This window comes from Pleurodeles waltl, chromosome 9 (genome assembly GCF_031143425.1).
Source record: "Pleurodeles waltl isolate 20211129_DDA chromosome 9, aPleWal1.hap1.20221129, whole genome shotgun sequence".
Taxonomy (NCBI): Eukaryota; Metazoa; Chordata; class Amphibia; order Caudata; family Salamandridae; genus Pleurodeles; species Pleurodeles waltl.
The window spans coordinates 340574948-340592478 of NC_090448.1; the positions used below are offsets into that span (position 1 = coordinate 340574948).

The 17531-nt window shown below is 44.9% G+C and overlaps 1 protein-coding gene across 1 annotated transcript in view; it reads right to left on the reverse strand.

Annotated features, from left to right (window-relative positions):
- LOC138259279 (SPARC-related modular calcium-binding protein 1-like) overlaps nt 1-17531 on the reverse strand; it is a 425517-nt gene that overhangs the window by 42515 nt on the left and 365471 nt on the right. The window contains exon 9 of the mRNA XM_069206897.1: nt 2368-2450. Within this exon, the coding sequence (XP_069062998.1) occupies nt 2368-2450 (83 nt within the window). The remainder of the gene's footprint in view (nt 1-2367; nt 2451-17531) is intronic.

Sequence of the window (17531 nt, forward strand, 5' to 3'; positions counted from 1 at the left end):
AGATTTGCAGGCTCTAAAGAGCCCTTTTTTGAATATCTGACGATCTTGATGCTTTAGAAGCTGAAGTAAGAAAAAAAACTGAGCAGAGCTCAGGGAGACTCCTTTTACATGACAGTGATATATCTTGATATATCTTCCTTAAACATTTATACCATTTCTGTGTAGTTATGTATATATGTATTACTACTACTGCAAAAGAAATAAAAAACAAAACAAATATTTGACTCGCTCCAATGTAATACTCTATGTCTCATCCTATACTTCCCGCAATATTTCTTCTACCTCATTGATACTCAAAGTACGGCCGGGCCACATGCAGCCCTCTTGACCTTTACTTTTAACAGCAGCATTTGTTTGCGGTTTACTCCACTCAGCACTAAAAAAAGATTGTTAAATAAACAGTCAAGCATTTACTTAAAGGTTAATTGGTGTTAAAGAAGGAGAAGAACGAGGGAGTCCTGCACTGTTTAACTTTAGAAACATTCTTAAAGGGGTCTTGCACCAATAGTCTAAAAATATGATAAAGTCTCTTCAAAACTCAAAATGTGTATTTATTTAACATGCAGAACCTTTTCACCTTAGTACATCAGTTTATATAAATGCATTGAAAAGTATTATTTTAAGTGGTAGTTTTTTAAACATGAATTTAGAAACATTCATTCTTCCCCCACACTGACAACAATGCCAATAGTGAACTAAAGAGGCAAGTCAGTTGTTATTGTGCACTCTTTGGGTGGCCTTGGTTCCTTTTATACATGAACAACATTATAGTTTATTAAATCAAATACAGGAGAAGGTTTTGTACACTACACATCCTGAAGTCTTGTATTTCCCTCCTTAGCTCACCTCAAACCTCATTTTACTACTAAGATCTCCCAAATAACCCTTTCTAAATTCTTCCCTCATGTTTCCCTCTTTTACTCATCCCAAACCTCATTTTTCTACTATGATCTCCTTAAACTCTTTCTATGGACTCTTCCCTCCTCCATCTCTCCTTTTACTCATCCCAACCCTCTTACTACTATGATCTCCCAAATAACACTTTCTAGACTCTTCCCTCTCCCTCCATTATCCTATTCAATTCAATTAACAGACTCATAATTCCCTATATTAAAACATCACTAATCCTTTTTCGGTTCCGGAGTAGCATGCTCTCACACAGAAAAGCGCTTTGATGCCTTGTCAGGGCTAGCAAGTGCTATATAAATACAATTATAGACACTATACAAAAGTAACTCCTTTCAGCCTGGCTTTGGGAAAATACACTTTTTAAAACAAATATACATGAAAAAAATATGTTATGGCTTAAACTATGTATGCAGATTTGCAGGGTGTTATATGCTTTTTATTACAATTGATAAGCGAGGGGATGGACACGTTGGCCCATGTCAGTCTTTGCCGTTCGGAGCAGTGGCATAGGAACAATGCTTTGGGTACTAATGCAAGCAAAAAATGGGCCCCTCTTTGACTGATTTGCAAGAAGAAAAAAAACAGCTGTGATTTGGGAGTAGTGGGACCCTCAGATCTCTGGTCATGGTGCAATTTCACTCTCTGCACTATCAATACCTACACCCCTGCTCTTGAGTCATTTCCTCTGCGCACACTCAACAATGCTTATAAATAGGTAGCATATTATACCCTGCATATCTGCATATATACTATTTATGCAATGGCAATGAATGAATAAGTATGGCAACTGTACTAATAAATGACCACATACACAAGTATTTCAACAGTGCAAAGGTCAAATTCCCTGTTTGTATCGGAGTACAGTGAAGGTGACATGAGAAAAACTTTACAATTACTTTACACAGAAACAGCACTCTCAATAGTCGGGGGCCTCTTCAGTATGATTTATCACATTGAACTTCCTGGTTTTGGTTAAGTACCTTGATTTAAAAGAAGAACATGTGAAGAAAACTGATGGAATAAGCCAGATATGGCCAGATTGTCATATGCTATTTATTACTGTTGTTGTGGAAGGGGATGGTCATCATGTTCTACTCAAGACTTCATTCATTTCTTGTGAGCCATGTCCCTACCCCACACTCAACAATGGTAATAAATAACATAGTACACCCTGCTCATCTACAAGCATACACATGGCTCCATCCTGAAAGCATGCTCTTACTATAGGAAAATATTTTTCTTTCCCTACTATATCATATACGTATCATTACAGTGTCAGGAATGTCTCTTTCCAACAGTATCACAAAATGCTTTTCCTTTTCAACATTCTGTCTTGTCCTGTAGAGTATTAGCCTTTTCCTGATTTGAATAAGGAGTCGCCCCTTCATTGTCAGAGACAGGACATATGCCATCTGCTGTGAAATCAAGGGTGTATCATTAGGTTATGTCTCTTCTTACCTGGCAGTGCTCTCTCTCGATACAGACTTCCCATTTCCATTGTCTTTGCAAGTAAATGTGAGTCACAGTCAGGCGGAAAGTTTCTGTTGTAAAGGTAAAACATTTAAATGAAGGTAAAAACTGGATGAGCTTTGTGGTGGCAATCCTGTTATAGCTATAGCCACATCATCCTACTAAGCCATGCCTTGTAGCACTTCATAAACATGATCTGTACTGGGTCTACTTCATCTGGGCTCTTAGTGCAATTTATGGAAAGCACTTAGGGGTCTATCACAAACTGTATTTTGCAGTACACAAAGTAGTACCACAGTAATACTACTCACTACAAAATACTATTCACAAAATGCCTCTCCTATCTTTTCTGTGCAGACAGCTCTCTCACAATGACACAAATATCTGCGTATGTAGGCATATAATACAATGAATAAAGACAGAAAATACATTCAAAAGATATGAAAATGCATGACATTCACCCAAATGAATATAATATCCAATGAATGTTACCTACTTTGCATTGCTTGAGGTGTGTACACACTACACTTCAAATAATGAATATCACACGTTAAAATGAACATGGTCCATTTTGAAAACAATGTGACCCACAATGGAAGACAGTTCACATGAGTTGAACTGAATGAGACAAACTTTGAAAATGGCATGGCATACATTGAAAAGACAATTGCATTCCAATTTGAACTCCACTTGCAAATTTGCAAGAGTTTGACTGACAGGTTACTCTGTCACAAACATGGCGGATATCCCGTCCACCTAATTACAAGTGCATTATATCCTAATGCACTTGTATTTAAGCAGATGGGATATCTGTCACGTTCCTGACATAGTAACCCGACCGCCAAACTCTAAATTAGGCCCTAAATCGGGTCATGTCGGTATTAAGTATGTACTTGCTTTGCTCAAGTCAACAAAAACTCAAGACTTGACTTATGTAGACATCTTAGTTCTCATTCAGGCACCAGCCTAGTAGAGTCAGGCACTGATCTAATATCAAGTAACTGAATGTAGTTCTTGACCTTTTTAACCTAGCCTTCCCTCAGAGACTAAAAATGATCACCAGGAAAGTGAAAGCAGCTTCCAGGTCTAATGAATACACGGCTCTTATGATTCAATGCATCTCCTAATAAGGTGACGAGCACAGGAGTCTACAAACAAAGTATTACAACAAGAAAATCTTAACATATGCCACAAATAATCCATCAAACGTGTCACTGACCTCCTGTGATTCATCGATGGTTAAATGTGACATTATTTATTATTCATGGTTCAGCATCTGAACTGTAGTTGGTACTGTTTGTGTTTATTTTTTCATTTGGGATCGCCTTTCCACCAATAAATCACCAAAGGAAAAACGTAAAACATTGTGCAATCAGTAGTATTTCCTCTGACTGGACCCAGTGCCACTCTATGTTTGGCTAACAGTATGACTTCATGAAGTCTGAGCGAGTGTTTTTTTGTCAGACATTAAAACAGAGGTATCAATATTGGTCTAAATATGTGCATGACTACCGAACGCGGTATCATGATGGACTGCTAGTGGCTATAAACCACAATTTTACGCTCCAAAATGAAATCTAACTGAGAACTTGGCATAACATGTTTAACTCTAGAGCGCCAATGTTAATGATATTCCCTAGTCTAAAAACGCATTTATTTGGTAAAATAAGAAATAATGTTAAAAAGACACTTGCAAAATAAATCAATATTGTAAAATAAATAAGGCGAATACAGGTTGTATAAATTATTTATGGGGTGCATAAAACTATTTGATAGAGACCTGATATAGGGCATGTATAGGGAGGAAACCTAGAATAAGCCTATAAAGTACTTGGTCATAGACAACTCAGAGCCAACATAAACGTTTCATTTAAAAAACAATCTTACAAAATAAATAGTCTTTTTTCATTTGAATAACTCCTACTTAGTGCTTATCTGTTACTTTATGCACTCATTTTGCTCATAGGAGCATATTTTGCAAGCACTCATTCCCCTTACCACCGGCATACTCCAGCATCTACTGAAAAGCCCAGCGGAAGAAAGGCCTGAATCACTCACCTGCCAAAGCGAGTAACAAAGCATCTACCCTGTATATTGTACTTATGGACAGCAGCTACTGTTTGGTTTCTTTCTGGGGGCATTAAATGCTGTGAAGCTAAGGGTGAGGCATTCGAACCTAAAGGTTCTTTGCTTGGTGAGAGCAGTGCTTCAGTGGCATCACAGCTTCACACTGCTGAATGTGAAGACCGAAGTATATAATATCCCCTAAGCAATCAAAATTGTAATAATCAATGTAGACAGTCCATATAATCAAGAGTTCTTTAATTTGCGGTCTTCACAATCTTCCAACAGTCCTGATAGATTACATAGCCAACACGTGTTTTGTAGACATGGCAAGTTTAGCAACAACTTCACCAGGGCAAGCACAGTATGTAACCCTACAACAGTCAGATAATCCAGCACCAAAAGGGTGATATCAATCTTCAGAAAAAAACGAATCCATGTCAATCATGGAAAATGCCAGGTTCCTATGTAGTGCCGTTTACGAACTCCTCAAGATTCTATTGCGACAAAGTAGAGAAACTGAGATTTAGTAGTACTCTCCTTCTCTCTACCATTTTGCAACGGATTTGCAGCCTCCTGAACTTGACCACCTATTCTTCAAGTTTTTCTGGAGACTGAGGTAGCCAGGCCACACAGCCTCCAAGAGGCCTCAATTATAGTGCTTGCTCCAAAAAGAAAAAGACGCAAATTCCACATAGAGAACTGGCATGTAAGGTAAGTAGATAACGTCTTTGTGATAAAAGCATTCATTTTACTATAAAAGAGAGCCACAAACAATTGAATCACCTTCCTCATCCCAGCCCTTCCGTGTGATGTATATAATGAAAGATACGTTGTCTCGCCCCTTTGATAGTGCTAAAGATAAGTCCTCCTCATCCTGCTGTAGTACAGAATCTAAGAAGGATAATCTGCTAGTTGGATCCAGAATTCCCTTATATCCTCCTCTTTGGGGTCACCAGGCTCAGACTCATCCTCCTGCAATTTAATCTGTTTTCCAATCGGAGCTTCTCTTCTTTGCAGCGCAGCTGCCACAACCTCATCACTCAGTCACTGTAGGAAGGACTGGCAGGACGAGCAGTGTTCAGTGGCTCTTTCCTCTTCATTGACCAAGATCTTTTCTGAGGAGATCCTTCTTATCGCAGTAGTGTCCCTTCTGTGTGTTCCTGCAAGACTCCGTAGGCAAAAAAAATATTGCTACCAGGAAATAGGCTGAGGACTTCCTGCTTCGGTCCTGTTTCTTGGCAAAAAAAAGTACTGCAACGCCATAATTAATGCGAGAATGGCACGACCATAGGAGCAGGTAGCAGTCTACATGGTAACACATAAATGGACTTCCCAGGAAATCAACCCTCAATGCAGGGAGAGGGGTATATCCAAAGAAAGAACGCTCTGAAGTAAAAGGTAAGACATTAGCAATATTGGTCCAAGTCAGGACCTTTATGTCAGATCCCACAGAAGAATCCAATAATCTCTCCTGCGCTAGCTCCTGTTCTGCTGCAGGAGCCTTCTAAAGCAGGAGCTCTCAAAAATACATTTAAGTATATTATATGTATATATAAATATATATATTATAATACTAAGTATTATTTTTATATATATATGTGTGTGTGTGTATATATATATATATATATATATATATATATAACCTACCAGCTGAAGGCTAGAAATAATAGTTGTGAGAGAAAAAAAACAAGAAGTAGAGGTTGGGGGGATTACACTTCAATGACTTCAGTGAAGGGGAGGAGTTTATGTTAAGGAATAAGGTGAAAAGTACTTTATTTTTTATTTGGATTGGATAGGCAAACTGTCTGTGAGATAGGATGAATCCCACATGTAAAGACTGTGACAAGGAAGACCAGGATTCAGCGTAAAGAAGAATACTCATAAGTAATTGAGCAATTAACTGAAATACTAATTCAGAACCATCACAGATATTTGTTCAACTATCCTCTCCATGTAAAAGGAAGCATGAACCAGTTCTTAATTAATTACCCTCAACACATCATATATATATATATATATATATATATATATACATATATACATATATATATATATATATATGTAAGGAAATGCCTCCTTGGCATGGTTACCCCCTGACTTTTTGCCTTTGCTGATGCTATGTTTTGAATTGAAAGTGTGCTGAGGCCTGCTAACCAGGCCCCAGCACCAGTGTTCTTTCCCTAACCTGTACTTTTGATTCCACAATTGGCACACCCTGGCACCCAGATAAGTCCCTTGTAACTGGTACCTCTGGTACCAAGGGCTCTGATGCCAGGGAAGGTCTCTAAGGGCTGCAGCATGTATTATGCCACCCTAGAGACCCCTCACCCAGCACAGACACACTGCTTACCAGCTTGTGTGTGCTAGTGAGAACAAAATGAGTAAGTCGACATGGCACTCCCCTCAGGGTGCCATGCCAGCCTCTCACTGCCTATGCAGTATAGGTAAGACACCCCTCTAGCAGGCCTTACAGCCCTAAGGCAGGGTGCACTATACCATAGGTGAGGGTACCAGTGCATGAGCACTGTGCCCCTACAGTGTCTAAGCAAAACCTTAGACATTGTAAGTGCAGGGTAGCCATAAGAGTATATGGTCTGGGAGTCTGTTTTACACGAACTCCACAGCACCATAATGGCTACACTGAAAACTGGGAAGTTTGGTATCAAACTTCTCAGCACAATAAATGCACACTGATGCCAGTGTACATTTTATTGTAAAATACACCACAGAGGGCACCTTAGAGGTGCCCCCTGAAACTTAACCGACTATCTGTGTAGGCTGACTGGTTCCAGCAGCCTGCCACACTAGAGACATGTTGCTGGCCTCATGGGGAGAGTGCCTTTGTCACTCTGAGGCCAGTAACAAAGCCTGCACTGGGTGGAGATGCTAACACCTCCCCCAGGCAGGAGCTGTAACACCTGGCGGTGAGCCTCAAAGGCTCACCCCTTTGTCACAGCACCGCAGGACACTCCCGCTAGTGGAGTTGCCCGCCCCCTCCGGCCCCGGCCCCCACTTTTGGCGGCAAGGCCGGAGAAAATAATGAGAATAACAAGGAGGAGTCACTGGCCAGTCAGGACAGCCCCTAAGGTGTCCTGAGCTGAGGTGACTCTAACTTTTAGAAATCCTCCATCTTGCAGATGGAGGATTCCCCCAATAGGATTAGGGATGTGACCCCCTCCCCTTGGGAGGAGGCACAAAGAGGGTGTACTCACCCTCAGGGCTAGTAGCCATTGGCTACTAACCCCCCAGACCTAAACACGCCCTTAAATTTAGTATTTAAGGGCTTCCCTGAACCTAAGATTTTAGATTCCTGCAACAACAAGAAGAAGGACTGCCTAGCTGAAAACCCCTGCAGAGGAAGACCAGAAGACAACAACTGCCTTGGCTCCAGAAACTCACCGGCCTGTCTCCTGCCTTCCAAAGAACTCTGCTCCAGCGACGCCTTCCAAAGGGACCAGCGACCTCTGAATCCTCTGAGGACTGCCCTACTTCGACGACGACAAGAAACTCCAGAGGACAGCAGACCTGCTCCAAAAAGACTGCAACTTTATCCAAAGGAGCAGCTTTAAAGACCCCTGCAATCTCCCCGCAAGAAGCGTGAGACTTGCAAAACTGCACCCGGCGACCCCGACTCGGCTGGTGGAGAACCAACACCTCAGGGAGGACCCCCGGACTACTCTACGACTGTGAGTACCAAAACCTGTCCCCCCTGAGCCCCCACAGCGCCGCCTGCAGAGGGAATCCCGAGGCTTCCCCTGACCGCGACTCTCTGAAACCTAAGTCCCGATGCCTGGAAAAGACCCTGCACCCGCAGCCCCCAGGACCTGAAGGACCGGACTTTCACTGCAGAAGTGACCCCCAGGAGTCCCTCTCCCTTGCCCAAGTGGAGGTTTCCCCGAGGAAGCCCTCCCTTGCCTGCCTGCAGCGCTGAAGAGATCCCTTGATCTCTCATTGACTTCCATTGCGAACCCGACGCTTGTTCTAACACTGCACCCGGCCGCCCCCGCGCCGCTGAGGGTGAAATTTCTGTGTGGGCTTGTGTCCCCCCTGGTGCCCTACAAAACCCCCCTGGTCTGCCCTCCGAAGACGCGGGTACTTACCTGCTGGCAGACTGGACCCGGGGCACCCCCTTCTCTCCATTGAAGCCTATGCGTTTTGGGCACCACTTTGAACTCTGCACCCGACTGGCCCTGAGCTGCTGGTGTGGTAACTTTGGGGTTGCTCTGAACCCCCAACGGTGGGCTACCTTGGACCAAGAACTGAACCCTGTAAGTGTCGTACTTACCTGGTAAAACTAACAAAAACTTACCTCCCCCAGGAACTGTGAAAATTGCACTGTGTCCACTTTTTAAATAGCTATTTGTGAATAACTTGAAAAGTATACATGCAATTGAAATGATTCAAAGTTCCTAATGTACTTACCTGCAATACCTTTCAAACAAGATATTACACGTTAAATTTGAACCTGTGGTTCTTAAAATAAACTAAGAAAATATATTTTTCTATAACAAAACCTATTGGTTGGATTTGTCTCTGAGTGTGTGTACCTCATTTATTGTCTATGTGTATGTACAACAAATGCTTAACACTACTCCTTGGATAAGCCTACTGCTCGACCACACTACCACAAAATAGAGCATTAGTATTATCTATTTTTACCACTATTTTACCTCTAAGGGGAACCCTTGGACTCTGTGCATGCTATTCCTTACTTTGAAATAGCACATACAGAGCCAACTTCCTACATTGGTGGATCAGCGGTGGGGTACAAGACTTTGCATTTGCTGGACTACTCAGCCAATACCTGATCACACGACAAATTCCAAAATTGTCATTAGAAATTGATTTTTGCAATTTGAAAAGTTTTCTAAATTCTTTAAAGTCCTGCTAGGGCCTTGTGTTAGTCCCTGTTAGCATTTCTTTTAGAGTTTAAAAGTTTGGTAAAAGTTTGAATTAGAACCTAGAACTAGTTTTAGATTCTTAAAAAGTATTCCAACTTTTAGAAGCATAATGTCTAGTGCAGAGATGAATGTGGTGGAACTCGACACCACACCTTACCTCCATCTTAAGATGAGGGAGCTAAGGTCACTCTGTAAAATAAAGAAAATAGTAATGGGCCCCAGACCTTCCAAACTACAGCTCCAGGAGCTGTTGGCAGAGTTTGAAAAGGCCAACCCCTCTGAGGATGGCAACACAGAGGATGAAGATAGTGACTTGGAGGAAAATTCCCCCCTACCAGTCCTATTTAGGGAGAACAGGGCCTCTCAAGCCCTGACTCCACAAATAATAGTCAGAGATGCTGGTTCCCTCACAGGAGGGGCCAACAACTCTGAAATCACTGAGGATAACTCCAGTGAAGAGGACATCCAGTTAGCCAGGATGGCCAAAAGATTGGCTTTGGAAAGACAGATCCTAGCCATAGAAAGGGAAAGACAAGAGATGGGCCTAGGACCCATCAATGGTGGCAGCAACATAAATAGGGTCAGAGATTCTCCTGACATGTTGAAAATCCCTAAAGGGATTGTAACTAAATATGAAGATGGTGATGACATCACCAAATGGTTCACAGCTTTTGAGAGGGCTTGTGTAACCAGAAAAGTGAACAAATCTCACTGGGGTGCTCTCCTTTGGGAAATGTTCACAGGAAAGTGTAGGGATAGACTCCTCACACTCTCTGGAAAAGATGCAGAATCTTATGACCTCATGAAGGGTACCCTGATTGAGGGCTTTGGATTCTCCACTGAGGAGTATAGGATTAGATTCAGGGGGGCTCAAAAATCCTCGAGCCAGACCTGGGTTGACTTTGTAGACTACTCAGTAAAAACACTAGATGGTTGGATTCAAGGCAGTGGTGTAAGTAATTATGATGGGCTGTACAACTTATTTGTGAAAGAACACCTGTTAAGTAATTGTTTCAATGACAAACTGCATCAGCATCTGGTGGACCTAGGACCAATTTCTCCCCAAGAATTGGGAAAGAAGGCGGACCATTGGGTCAAGACTAGGGTGTCCAAAACTTCCACAGGGGGTGACCAAAAGAAAGGGGTCACAAAACCTCCCCAGGGGAAAGGTGGTGAGACAGCCAAAAATAAAAATAGTAAAGAGTCTTCTACAGGCCCCCAAAAACCTGCACAGGAGGGTGGGCCCAGAGCCTCTTCACAAAACAATCCTGGGTACAAGGGTAAAAACTTTGATCCCAAAAAGGCCTGGTGTCGAAACTGTAGTCAGTCTGGACACCAAACTGGAGACAAGGCCTGTCCCAAGAAAGATACCACTTCTAACTCCCATCCAGCTAAAACTGGAATGGCCAGTCTCCAAGTGGGATCAACAGTGTGCCCAGAGCAAATCAGGTGTCACACTGAAGCTACATTAGTCTCTGAGGGTGGGGTGGATTTAGCCACACTGGCTGCCTGGCCCCCTAACATGAAAAAATACAGGCAGCAGCTCTTAATTAATGGGACAAGTGTAGAGGGCCTGAGGGATACAGGTGCCAGTGTCACCATGGTGACAGAGAAACTGGTTTCCCCTGGCCAATACCTGACTGGACAAACTTATCCAGTCACCAACGCTGACAATCAGACTAAAGTACATCCCATGGCAATGGTAACTTTAGAGTGGGGAAGGGTCAATGGCCTGAAACAGGTGGTGGTCTCCTCAAATATCCCAGTAGACTGTTTGCTTGGAAATGACCTGGAGTCCTCAGCATGGGCTGAGGTAGAACTGAAAACCCATGCAGCCATGCTGGGTATCCCTGAACTGGTGTGTGTCAAGACTAGGGCACAGTGCAAGGCACAGGGTGAAAAAGTAGAGCTGGAGTCTGGAAAAATGGCCCAGCCTACCAAGAGACAAGGAAAGTCAGCTGGGAAACCAGCTGCAACACAACACCAAAAAGAGAACCTCTCTTCTCAGGAAGAAGTTCTGCCCTCTGAGGGAACTGAGCCTATGGAGCTGGAACCTTATCAGGTTGAGCTCTTGGGCCCAGGGGGACCCTCAAGGGAAGAGTTGTGTAAGGGACAAGAAACCTGTCCCTCTCTTGAAGGCCTTAGGCAGCAAGCTGCTGAAGAGTCCAAAGGCAAGAAAAATGGAACACATAGGGTCTATTGGGAAGATGGACTCCTGTACACTGAGGCAAGAGATCCCAAACCTGGTGCCACTAGGAGAGTGGTAGTGCCTCAGGGTTTCAGAGAGTTTATTCTGACCTTAGCCCATGATATTCCCCTTGCTGGGCATTTGGGACAAACCAAGACGTGGGAGAGGTTAGTCAACCACTTCTACTGGCCCAATATGTCCCAGAAGGTTAAGGAGTTTTGCCTCTCCTGCCCCACCTGTCAATCCAGTGGTAAGACAGGTGGGCATCCAAAGGCCCCCCTCATTCCACTTCCAGTGGTGGGGGTCCCCTTTGAAAGAGTGGGTGTGGACATAGTTGATCCACTAGAACCTCCCACAGCCTCAGGAAATATGTACATCCTAGTAGTAGTGGATCATGCTACTAGGTATCCTGAAGCTATTCCCCTTAGGTCGACTACTGCCCCTGCAGTAGCCAAGGCCCTCATTGGTATCTTTACCAGAGTGGGTTTCCCTAAGGAGGTGGTTTCTGACAGAGGTACCAACTTCATGTCAGCTTACCTAAAACACATGTGGAATGAGTGTGGAGTGACTTACAAATTCACTACACCATATCATCCACAAACTAATGGCCTTGTTGAGAGATTCAACAAGACATTAAAGGGCATGATCATGGGGCTCCCAGAAAAACTCAAAAGGAGATGGGATGTCCTCCTGCCACGTCTGCTTTTCGCTTACAGAGAGGTGCCTCAGAAGGGAGTAGGATTCTCACCCTTTGAACTTCTGTTTGGCCACCCTGTAAGGGGACCACTTGCTCTTGTTAAAGAAGGCTGGGAGAGACCTCTTCATGAGCCTAAACAAGACATAGTGGACTATGTACTTGGCCTTCGCTCAAGGATGGCAGAGTACATGGAAAAGGCAAGTAAAAACCTTGAGGCCAGCCAACAACTCCAGAAGTTGTGGTATGACCAAAAGGCTGCACTGGTTGAATTTCAACCAGGGCAGAAAGTCTGGGTTCTGGAGCCTGTGGCTCCCAGGGCACCCCAGGACAAATGGAGTGGCCTTTACCCAGTACTTGAAAGGAAGAGTCAGGTCACCTACCTGGTAGACCTGGGCACAAGCAGGAGCCCCAAGAGGGTGATCCATGTGAACCGCCTTAAGCTCTTCCATGACAGGGCTGATGTAAATCTGTTGATGGTAACAGATGAGGACCAGGAAGCTGAGAGTGAACCTCTCCCTGATCTCCTCTCATCAGACCCTAAAGATGGCTCAGTAGATGGAGTGATCTACTCAGACACCCTCTCTAGCCAACAGCAGTCTGACTGCAGGAAGGTCCTGCAGCAGTTTGCTGAACTCTTTTCCCTTACCCCTGGTCAGACACACCTGTGTACCCATGATGTGGACACAGGAGACAGCATGCCTGTCAAAAACAAAATATTTAGACAGTCTGACCAAGTTAAGGAAAGCATCAAGGTGGAAGTCCACAAGATGCTGGAATTGGGAGTAATTGAGTACTCTGACAGCCCCTGGGCTAGCCCAGTGGTCTTAGTCCCCAAACCTCACACCAAAGAAGGAAAGAGAGAGATGAGGTTTTGTGTGGACTACAGAGGTCTCAACTCTGTCACCAAGACAGATGCTCATCCCATTCCTAGAGCTGATGAGCTAATAGACAAATTAGGGGCTGCAAAATTCTTAAGTACCTTTGACTTAACAGCAGGGTACTGGCAAATCAAAATGGCCCCTGGAGCAAAAGAAAAGACAGCATTCTCCACACCTGATGGGCATTATCAGTTCACTGTTATGCCCTTTGGTTTAAAGAATGCCCCTGCCACCTTCCAAAGGTTGGTGAATCAAGTCCTTGCTGGGCTGGAATCCTTTAGTGCAGCTTATCTTGATGATATTGCTGTCTTCAGCTCCACCTGGCAGGATCACCTGGTCCACCTGAAGAAGGTTTTGAAGGCTCTGCAATCTGCAGGCCTCTCTATCAAGGCATCCAAATGCCAGATAGGGCAGGGAACTGTGGTTTACTTGGGACACCTTGTAGGTGGAGGCCAAGTTCAGCCACTCCAGCCTAAGATCCAGACTATTCTGGACTGGGCAGCTCCAAAAACCCAGACTCAAGTCAGGGCATTCCTTGGCTTGACCTGGTACTACAGGAGGTTTGTGAAGGGATATGGATCCATTGTGACAGCCCTCACAGAACTCACCTCCAAGAAAATGCCCAAGAAAGTAAACTGGACTGTAGAATGCCAACAGGCCTTTGACACCCTGAAACAAGCTATGTGCACAGCACCAGTTCTAAAAGCTCCAGATTACTCCAAGCAGTTCATTGTGCAAACAGATGCCTCTGAACATGGGATAGGGGCAGTTTTGTCCCAAACAAATGATGATGGCCTTGACCAGCCTGTTGCTTTCATTAGCAGGAGGTTACTCCCCAGGGAGCAGCGTTGGAGTGCCATTGAGAGGGAGGCCTTTGCTGTGGTTTGGTCCCTGAAGAAGCTGAGACCATACCTCTTTGGTACTCACTTCCTAGTTCAGACTGACCACAGACCTCTCAGATGGCTGATGGAAATGAAAGGTGAAAATCCAAAACTGTTGAGGTGGTCCATCTCCCTACAGGGAATGGACTTTATAGTGGAACACAGACCTGGGACTGCCCATGCCAATGCAGATGGCCTTTCCAGGTTCTTCCACTTAGAAAATGAAGACTCTCTTGGGAAAGGTTAGTCTCATCCTCTTTCGTTTGGGGGGGGGGGGTTGTGTAAGGAAATGCCTCCTTGGCATGGTTACCCCCTGACTTTTTGCCTTTGCTGATGCTATGTTTTGAATTGAAAGTGTGCTGAGGCCTGCTAACCAGGCCCCAGCACCAGTGTTCTTTCCCTAACCTGTACTTTTGATTCCACAATTGGCACACCCTGGCACCCAGATAAGTCCCTTGTAACTGGTACCTCTGGTACCAAGGGCTCTGATGCCAGGGAAGGTCTCTAAGGGCTGCAGCATGTATTATGCCACCCTAGAGACCCCTCACCCAGCACAGACACACTGCTTACCAGCTTGTGTGTGCTAGTGAGAACAAAATGAGTAAGTCGACATGGCACTCCCCTCAGGGTGCCATGCCAGCCTCTCACTGCCTATGCAGTATAGGTAAGACACCCCTCTAGCAGGCCTTACAGCCCTAAGGCAGGGTGCACTATACCATAGGTGAGGGTACCAGTGCATGAGCACTGTGCCCCTACAGTGTCTAAGCAAAACCTTAGACATTGTAAGTGCAGGGTAGCCATAAGAGTATATGGTCTGGGAGTCTGTTTTACACGAACTCCACAGCACCATAATGGCTACACTGAAAACTGGGAAGTTTGGTATCAAACTTCTCAGCACAATAAATGCACACTGATGCCAGTGTACATTTTATTGTAAAATACACCACAGAGGGCACCTTAGAGGTGCCCCCTGAAACTTAACCGACTATTTGTGTAGGCTGACTGGTTCCAGCAGCCTGCCACACTAGAGACATGTTGCTGGCCTCATGGGGAGAGTGCCTTTGTCACTCTGAGGCCAGTAACAAAGCCTGCACTGGGTGGAGATGCTAACACCTCCCCCAGGCAGGAGCTGTAACACCTGGCGGTGAGCCTCAAAGGCTCACCCCTTTGTCACAGCACCGCAGGACACTCCCGCTAGTGGAGTTGCCCGCCCCCTCCGGCCCCGGCCCCCACTTTTGGCGGCAAGGCCGGAGAAAATAATGAGAATAACAAGGAGGAGTCACTGGCCAGTCAGGACAGCCCCTAAGGTGTCCTGAGCTGAGGTGACTCTAACTTTTAGAAATCCTCCATCTTGCAGATGGAGGATTCCCCCAATAGGATTAGGGATGTGACCCCCTCCCCTTGGGAGGAGGCACAAAGAGGGTGTACTCACCCTCAGGGCTAGTAGCCATTGGCTACTAACCCCCCAGACCTAAACACGCCCTTAAATTTAGTATTTAAGGGCTTCCCTGAACCTAAGATTTTAGATTCCTGCAACAACAAGAAGAAGGACTGCCTAGCTGAAAACCCCTGCAGAGGAAGACCAGAAGACAACAACTGCCTTGGCTCCAGAAACTCACCGGCCTGTCTCCTGCCTTCCAAAGAACTCTGCTCCAGCGACGCCTTCCAAAGGGACCAGCGACCTCTGAATCCTCTGAGGACTGCCCTACTTCGACGACGACAAGAAACTCCCGAGGACAGCGGACCTGCTCCAAAAAGACTGCAACTTTATCCAAAGGAGCAGCTTTAAAGACCCCTGCAATCTCCCCGCAAGAAGCGTGAGACTTGCAACACTGCACCCGGCGACCCCGACTCGGCTGGTGGAGAACCAACACCTCAGGGAGGACCCCCGGACTACTCTACGACTGTGAGTACCAAAACCTGTCCCCCCTGAGCCCCCACAGCGCCGCCTGCAGAGGGAATCCCGAGGCTTCCCCTGACCACGACTCTCTGAAACCTAAGTCCCGACGCCTGGAAAAGACCCTGCACCCGCAGCCCCCAGGACCTGAAGGACCGGACTTTCACTGCAGAAGTGACCCCCAGGAGTCCCTCTCCCTTGCCCAAGTGGAGGTTTCCCCGAGGAAGCCCCCCCTTGCCTGCCTGCAGCGCTGAAGAGATCCCTTGATCTCTCATTGACTTCCATTGCGAACCCGACGCTTGTTCTAACACTGCACCCGGCCGCCCCCGCGCCGCTGAGGGTGAAATTTCTGTGTGGGCTTGTGTCCCCCCTGGTGCCCTACAAAACCCCCCTGGTCTGCCCACCGAAGACGCGGGTACTTACCTGCTGGCAGACTGGACCCGGGGCACCCCCTTCTCTCCATTGAAGCCTATGCGTTTTGGGCACCACTTTGAACTCTGCACCCGACCGGCCCTGAGCTGCTGGTGTGGTAACTTTGGGGTTGCTCTGAACCCCCAACGGTGGGCTACCTTGGACCAAGAACTGAACCCTGTAAGTGTCGTACTTACCTGGTAAAACTAACAAAAACTTACCTCCCCCAGGAACTGTGAAAATTGCACTGTGTCCACTTTTTAAATAGCTATTTGTGAATAACTTGAAAAGTATACATGCAATTGAAATGATTCAAAGTTCCTAATGTACTTACCTGCAATACCTTTCAAACAAGATATTACATGTTAAATTTGAACCTGTGGTTCTTAAAATAAACTAAGAAAAGATATTTTTCTATAACAAAACCTATTGGCTGGATTTGTCTCTGAGTGTGTGTACCTCATTTGTTGTCTATGTGTATGTACAACAAATGCTTAACACTACTCCTTGGATAAGCCTACTGCTCGACCACACTACCACAAAATAGAGCATTAGTATTATCTATTTTTACCACTATTTTACCTCTAAGGGGAACCCTTGGACTCTGTGCATGCTATTCCTTACTTTGAAATAGCACATACAGAGCCAACTTCCTACAATATATATATATATATATATATATATATATATATATATATATAATATTACCTACTGACAGTCGCCAGTAGATAGTTATAGTTAGGGCCACATTTCCATAGGAAAGGTTTTGTTGGCTTGCCTATGTCTTTGACATCATTTGACGCATCTTCATGAATTTTTTCCAAAAGGGTGTGCCAGGGATTCTTGTTGCGCTCTGAAAGTTTCAGAGTGATCGGTCGGGGTGGGGGGAGTTAAAAAAAGTGCTTTTCCCATGTTAATTCCCACAGAGTTTTGAACACGACTATAGTCTGGACCACTGGATGGAATTACACCAAATCTGACAGAAAGCTAGATTTTGTTCCATAGATTGCACTTTTTGTTATTTGGTGTAAATCGGTTCAGTAGTTTTCTAGATAATAAAGGGAAAACAAATTTGTATATCTAGGACCACGGATCTTTCAAGACGAGTTCCCGATTACAGGAATGCTGTGACTGGCTGGCCACAACCTGAGCAGAAATTTGTGGCCGCCAATTTAGTTAACGGGACATGGTCGTCGGGGCTGAAAATTTACATCAAAAGTGCTATAAGGGGT